Here is a 7946-nt window from a genome sequence, read left to right on the forward strand (position 1 = left end):
GTTTTAACTTGGGATTTGCAGATTTTATGAAAATTTTACGTAAATTACAGATCTCCATGTGAGTAAAAACAGAGAATAAAATCATGGGCCAGGCACAGTGGCTCGCGCCTATAATCCCAGGACTTTGGGAGGCTGAGGTGGGTAGATTGCCTGAGTCCAGGAGTTCTGAGACCAGCCTGGGCAATATGGTGAATCCCTGTCTCTACAAAATATACTTGGAAGGATGAATTGCCTGAGCCCAGGAGTTTGTGGCTGCAGTGAGCCGAGATTGCACCACTGCACTCCAGCCTAGGCAAATGCCATGAGACCCTGTCTCAAAAAAAAAAAAAAAAAAGAAAGAAAGAAAGAAAGAAAAAGAAAAAATCAGAAATCCCAATGTGTTCACCATTTCAAATCAAACAATATAAAATAGATCATGATGAGGCAGAGGCACAGATTATCCAACCACAGGCAGGTAATAGATCAGACTGGGAGGCAATCCTCCCTTTAGTTTAAACAACTACATATCAAGTTTGTTCTTAGGAAACTAAACATAATTAGCGATAATATTGGCATTCGGTCTTATGCCTTTTATATCAGGTTAAAGTTTTTCCCATATATCAACCCATTTATTCTAACAGCATTGCAAAAATGAGAATTAAGTTATTCAAGTGTTTGCTTAACCTAATGCTCTGATAGCAGTATACCTATGTCTAATTCCTGTCCACCTGACTGCAATACCAGTCCACCTGGCACTAAAGCGACTACATCTGTGGTATAATCTCTTCAGTCTTTAGGGAGGCTCAAATTAGAAACCAGGAAATAGATTTCTGAAAATTTAGTCATAAAACTTTACACTTCTCCATTTGTGAGACAAATCATGGGAAAATATGTGAGGTTCAAATTGGCAGAGAGCAATCAGTCTCTTCTTTTTTTCTATAACAAAATGTTGAATGAAATACATTTATAATATCACTTTTATTAAATCTCCTCTTCATAGGGAAGAAAAAAATGGCCTTTTAGTACTGTGTCAGGCACTTTACAGACATCATTTCGACTTCACAGTAATGAGAGGGAGACATTATTACATCCATTTTATAGATATAGGAACCAAAGCATAACGAGACCAAGGAACCATGGTCACGCAGCCAGCAAATAGCAAGGCTGGGATTTCAGCATAGCCCCAAAACCTGTGCTTTTTTTTTTTTTTTTTTTTTTAAATTGCATTGCTCTACTTGATTATAGATATTATTTGTTTAAGATCAGAATTCTGTGCCAGGGGCTAGTAACCAAAGACTTATGTGTAAATGATTCTGCAGGGCTTTGGCAGAGCTGTGCCATGAGAAATGTGTTTCTTATGCTTATCCACCTCTCACTCCTTGGATATCTAGTATTTTGGTAACTGCTTCAGTTATTGATTGACCATCAGAATGTGACCTTACATGGTTTAATTTGTGGCCCCAACAGATGTTTGAGAATGAAACAATTGAGACTCAAATAAGTGACACTAGGATGCTGGAAATGCAGGCAACAAGGAGGAGTTCCACCTTTTCCTGATACATCCCTTAGGGGTGGGGCAGGGAGAGAGGGCAGGAGTGGCAGAGAGAGACAAAAGTTGATGAGAGCCAGGGGAAGGAATAGTTTCTTTTCCCAGTCTTTGGTCTCTGTATTCTAGAAGTCCGTTATCTAGAAAAGATTTTTTCCAGGGTTCCTCTAGAACTGATTTCCAGCTGTAAGCACCAACTTGGCTACACTGATATTTAAGTATTGAAAGACCTTCCTACCAGCTAGAAGTGATCTCTCCCTAAGTCCTCCCTCCCCAGGTGTCTCCATCACACCCCAGGGCACACCCCACACCATTCACAGATAGGGGCCTCCAGGACCCTGCCCCAGTGCCAGGAGCTATGAACATTCTTTTCATCAGTGATCACATTGCAGGGCTAATGATATATCTTGAATATCACTTCTGGGGGCCCTCATCAAATACCTGACAGGAGCTTCTAGGCTCACAGGTTAGCTTAACAGGGCCCAGGTGAGAGTAACAGCAGAAAGGAGAGCCTCACCCATTTAAGAAGTAGCCACTCCTGTAACTCTTCCTGCATTAAGAGGGTGTGACTCAGAAAGGGGACCTCAAGTTTAAAAAAAAAAAAAAAAAATACAGAGCAAAGCAAAAACCATGCTCAGAACCTGTTAAACCACATCTTCGGGCAGGGGCAGCTCCCAGGTCAGGCTGAAGAGCACTGAAATCCCTCCTCGTGAACCAACCAGCTGCTTCCTTCTCTGGATAAGACTACGCTTCTCAGGCAGGTCAGCTTCGCCAAAGAGAAACACGCTACAGCCAGGAACATGCCGCACCAGATCCTCAGCAAGGCCTGTGGCAGAGGGAATTTTAACCAAAGAAAATTACAATCAACCCAAATCTTAAAAACCAAAGCACATAGTTTTTTTTTGCTGTGGTAAAACATATTTAACACAGAACTCATCATTTTAGTCATTTCTAAGTGTCCAGACCAGTGGCATGAAGTTGCACACTGTTGCACAAGCATCACCACTAAAGCACATGATTTATATAAATTTTAAACATCAAAGCTTAAACATAATGAATGTTCCATTGAAGTTAATCTCACAATAAAAGCTTGCCTTGATACAAGGAGACTTGAATTTCTAACCCGTCGCAAAATTAATTTCACAGTGGAAATGTATATGTAGGATTAATGAAATTAGTGCCTTCAATTTTTGAACAATGTTATAATAGTCCCAACTTGTAAATATTGTCAGAAGGTATAAAAAGGAGGGCAAGGGCCAGTAACCACACTGTCTAATATAGCAGCCCCTAGCTATGTGTGCTATTAAAAATTAATTCTAATCAATTAAAATTTTCGTTAGGATTTATCTCTAGAACTAAAGTTTTAATCGATTAAAATTAAATAAAATGGGCCAGGGAAGTGGCTCATGCTTATAATTCCAGTACTTTGGGAGGCTGATGCAGGAGGATAGCGTGAAGCCAGGAGTTCAAGAACAGCCTGGACAACATAGTTAGACCCCTATCTCTACAAAAACTAAAAAAAGAAAAGAAAAAAATGAAAAATGAAGTTTTTTAGTTGCACTTGTCACATTTCATGTACTTAACAACCATACATGGCTAGTAGTCTCCATACTGGACAGCACAGATAAAGAACATTTCCATCACCACAGAAAGTTCTGTTGGACAGCTCTGAGCCAGATGCTCTATAAGGAAGCCTAATATTTACACAAAATTGAAGATTACTCCAAATGACAGAACATTTTTCATCTTCCTCTGCCATTCTTCATATCTGGATTCTCTGGATATGATTTTATCTTCTCAAGGCAAAATACAGAATTGCTGGGCTTTTCTAGATTACTCCTTCACAGGACCTCTGCTTGTTTTCTAGGAGCTAATTATAGTCCCCTGTAAGCAAGCACAGAGATGGCATACATTTTGTCTGATATACAGAATATAGGTGCTAAGGGAATTCTGGTGCTGGCCTGGGATAGCAGGAGTGCAGGCCTTCTTTATTTGTTACATATCATGGATCATCAAAATAAGGGCTGAGATAAGACTTCTGGCCACAACAAGCATAGGAGACCATCCCAACGCAATTTCAGGGTTTATTATTTGTTTAATTCTAACGCAGGCTGCCATGTTAATGGGAGAAGTGAAATGTGGAAGACACTGAAAAAACATTTGGTACCACTGGGGTATAAAAAGTCTTGGGAAATGTTTTGGTTTTGGTGGTTTGTTTGTTTGTTTTTTGAGATGGAGTCTCGCTCCGTCGCCCAGGCTGGAGTTTAGTGGTGCAAACTTGGCTCACCGCAAACTCTGCTTCCTGGGTTCAAGCAATTCTCTTGCCTCAGCCCCCCCAAGTAGCTTGGATTACAAGCACGTGCCACCATGCCCGGCTAATTTTTTTTTTTTTTTTTTTTGTATTTTTAGTAGAGACAGGGTTTCACCATGCTGGCCAGGCTAGTCTTGAACTCCTGACCTCGTGATCCACCTGTCTCAGCTTCCCAAAGTGCTGGGATTACAGGCATAAGCTACCATGCCCAGCCTGGTTTTTTGTTTGTTTGTTTGTTTTTTGAGATGGAGTTGCATGCTGTCGCCCAGGCTGCAGTGCAGTGGCATGATCTTGGCTCACTGCAACCTCAGCCTCCCGAGTTCAAAGGATTCTCCTGCCTCAGCCTCCAGAGTAGCTGGGATTATAGGAAACTGCTACCACACCTGGTTAATTTTTGTATTTTTAGTAAACAGAGTTTCACCATATTGGCCAGGTTGGTCTCGAACTTCTGACCTCAAGTGATCTGCCTGCCTCAGCCTCCCAAAGTGCTAGGATTAGAGGTGTGAGTCACCACGCTCAGCCTGGGAAATGTTCTTTTTCTGAATCAGGTAGCAACTCCAGCATTAGAAGTCCCTGGTATTGTAGATACCATAAAGCCAAGAAAATCTCCTAAGTTTATTTTAGCCCTAAGTGATTTCTGTTTCATTAACACTACTTTAAGGTACAGGCATACCTCAGAGATATTGTGGGTTTGATTCCAGACCATAGCAATAAAGCAAATATCACTGGCAAATATCACAATAAAGCAAGTCACATAAATTTTTTGGTTTCCCAGTGCATATAAAAATTATGTTTATATTATACTGTAATCTCTTAAGTGTTTAATAGCATTATGTCTCCAGAAACCAATATATATACCTTAATTTAAAAATACTTTATTGACCAGGTGCAGTGGCTCATGCCTGTAATCCTAACACTTAGGAAAGCTGAGGAGGGAGGATTGCTTGAGATTAGGAGTTTGAGACCAGACTGGGCAACAGAGTGAGACACCATCTCTACAAAAAATAAACAAAACTACCTGGATGTGGCAGCATATGCCTGTAGTCCCAGCTACTTAAGAGGCTGACATGGGACAATCACTTGAGCCTGGAAGGTCAAGGCTGCAGTGAGCTGAGATCATGCCACTGTACTCCAGCCTTGGTGACAGAGCTAGATCCTGTCTCAAAAAAAAAAACAACAAAACTTTATTGCTAAAAAATGCTAAGGCTTCAGCAAGTCCTCATCTTTTTGCTGGTGGACATTCTTGCCTTGATCTTGGTGGTTGCTGACTGATCAGCCTGATGGCTGCCGAAGGCTGGAGTGGCTGTGGTTAACGTGTTAAAATAAGACCGCAGTGAAGTTTACTGCATCAATTGGCTTTTCCTTTCACTAAAATTTCTCTGTAGCATGTGATGCTGTTTGATGGTATTTTACCCGCAGTAAAACGCCTTTCAGTATTGGAAACAGTATTCTCAAACCCTGATGCTGCTTTATCAATTCAGTTTATGTAATATTCTAAATCTTGTGTTGTCATTTCAACAACGTCCATAGCATCATCACCAGGAGTAGATTCCATATCAAGAAACTTCTTTCTCTCCCCATCCATTTTAGTTGTTGGGGTTTTTGTTTGTTTGTTTGTTTTGGAGACAGCGTCTTGCTCTGTCACCCAGGCTGGAGTGCCCTGGCGTGATGTAGGCTCACTGCAACATCTGCCTCCTGGGTTCAAGTGATTCTCATGCCTCAGCCTCCCAAGTAGCTGGAATTACAGGTGTGTGCCACTGCTCCTGGCTAGTTTTTGTATTTTTATCAGAGATGGCTTTCACTATGTTGGCCAGGTTGGTCTTGAACTCCTGGCCTCAAGTGATCCGCCAGCTGCAGCCTCCCAAAGTGCTGGGATTACAGGCGTGAGCCAGCATGCTGGGCTCCATTCAAGTTTTATCATGAGATTTCAGCAATTCAGTCACATCTTCAGGTTCCACTTCTAATTTTAGTTTTCTTGCTATTTCCACCACATCTGCAGTGACTTCCTCCACTAAAGTCTTAACGTCACCCATGAGGGTTGGAATCAACTTCTTCCAAACTCCTGTTAATGTTGATACTTTGACTTCCCGCCAAGAATCATGAATGTTCTCAAAGGCATCTAGAATGGCAAATCCTCTCCACGAGGTCTCCAATTTACTTTTTCCAGATCCTTCAAAGGAATCATTATCTATGGCAGCTATAGCCTTACAAAATGTATTTCTTAAATAATAAGATGTGAAAGTCAAAATTACTCCTTGATCCATGGGCTGCAGAATGGATGTTGTGTTAGCAGGCATGAAAACATTACCCTCCTTGTACATCTCCATCAGAGCTCTTGGGTGACAAGGTGCATTGTCAATGGGCGGGAATATTTTGAAAGGAATATTTTTTTCTGAGCCCAGTAGGTATCAACAGTGGGCTTCAGATATTCAGTAAACCAGGCTGTAAATAGATTTGCTGTCATCCAGGCTTTGCTGTTGCATTTATAGAGCACAGACACAGTAAACTGAGTATAATTCCTAAAGGCCGTTGGATTTTCTTAATGGTAAATAAGCATTGGCTTCAACTTAAGGTCATCAGTTGCATTCGCCCCTAACAAGAGCATCAGCCTGCTCCTTGAAGCCAGGCATGTACTTCTCTCTAACTATGAAAGTCCTAGATGGCCTCTTCTTCCAACAGAATGCTGTTTCATCAATACTGAAAATCTGTTTAGTGTAGCCACCTTCATCCTTTTTCTAAAATTTTGTAGAGACAGAGTCTCACTATATTGCCCAGGCTGGTTTCCAACTCCTGGGTTCAAGTAATCCTCCCACCTCGGTCTCCCAAAGTGCTGGAATTACAGGCATGAGCCACCGCTGTGGCCAGCCTACCTTCATCCTTGATCTTAGCTAGATACCAGTCTCCTGGATAACTTGCTGCAGCTTCTACATCAGCACTTGCTGCTTTACCTTGAACTTTTATGTTATGGAGGGAGCTTCTTTCCTTCACCCTCATGAACCAACCTCTGCTAGATTCCAACTTTTCTTCTGTAGCTCATCAGCTCTCTCACCCTTCACAGAATAGAGGAAGAGTTACAGCCTTTCTTTGGCTTAGCCTTTGGCTTAAGGAAATGTTGTGGCTGGTTTGATCTTCTATCCAGACCACTAAAACTTTCTTCATATCAGCAATAAAGCTGTGTTGCTTTCATGTCATTCACGTGTTCACTGTAGCAGCACTTTTATTTTCCTTCAAGAACTTATCCTTTGCATTCACAACTTGGCCAACTGGCAGAAGAGGCCTAACTATTGACCTGTCTCAGCTTTCAACATGTCTTCTTCCTTAAATTTAATCATTTCTAGCTTTTTATTTAAAATACAAGATGTGAGACTCTTTCTTTTACTTGAACACTTAAAGGCCATTGTTGGGTTATTAATTGGCCTAATTTCAATACTATTGTGTCTCAGTACATAGGGAAACCCAAGGAAAGGAAGAGAGATGGGGGAACAGCCAGTTGATGAAGCAGCTGGAACACACATTTATCAGTTCAGTTATCTGTCTTATGTGGTTGTGGTTCATGGCACCCCAAACATCAAAGATCAGTGATCGTAGGTCACCATAACAGATACAATAGTGGCTGGGCATGATGGTTCATGCCTGTAATCCCAGCACTTTGGGAGGCTGAGGCAGGCAGATTGCCCGAGCTCAGGAGTCAGAGACCAGCCTTGGCATCAAGGTGAAATTCCATCTTTACAAGAAATACAAAAATTAACCTGGCATGTTGGCACACACCTGTGGTGCCAGCTACTCAGGAGGCTGAGATCAGAAGACTGCTTCAGTCTGGGAGACCAAGGCTGCAGTGAGCCATGATCACACCACTGCATTCCAGCCTGGATGACAGAGCAAGGCCCTGTCTCAAAAAAAAAAAAAAAAAAGAAAGAAAGAAAGAAAGAAAAAAAAGACATAATAGTAATGAAAAGATTTGAAGTATTGCGAAAATTACTAAAATATGACAGAGACATGAAGTGAACACACACTGTTGGAAACATGGCACCAATGGACTCACTTGATGCAGGGTTGCTACAAATCTTTAATTTGTAAAAAAAAAAAAAAAAAAAAAAAAAAAAAAAAAAA

The 7946-nt window shown here is 41.2% G+C and overlaps 1 protein-coding gene across 3 annotated transcripts in view; it reads right to left on the minus strand.

Moving 5' to 3' along the window:
* FTCDNL1 (formiminotransferase cyclodeaminase N-terminal like) overlaps nt 1-7946 on the minus strand; it is a 94194-nt gene that overhangs the window by 58474 nt on the left and 27774 nt on the right. For 2 of the 3 annotated variants that reach the window (XM_017858993.1, XM_017858992.1), the window contains exon 5: nt 2167-2351. The exons of the other annotated variant lie outside the window; for it this stretch is intronic. In XM_017858993.1, the coding sequence (XP_017714482.1) occupies nt 2170-2351 (182 nt within the window). In that variant the 3' untranslated portion in view covers nt 2167-2169. The remainder of the gene's footprint in view (nt 1-2166; nt 2352-7946) is intronic. 3 annotated transcript variants of the gene reach the window in all.

The sequence above is a fragment of the Rhinopithecus bieti genome, unplaced genomic scaffold (genome assembly GCF_001698545.2).
Source record: "Rhinopithecus bieti isolate Rb0 unplaced genomic scaffold, ASM169854v2 scaffold_48089, whole genome shotgun sequence".
In the NCBI taxonomy this organism is placed as follows: Eukaryota; Metazoa; Chordata; class Mammalia; order Primates; family Cercopithecidae; genus Rhinopithecus; species Rhinopithecus bieti.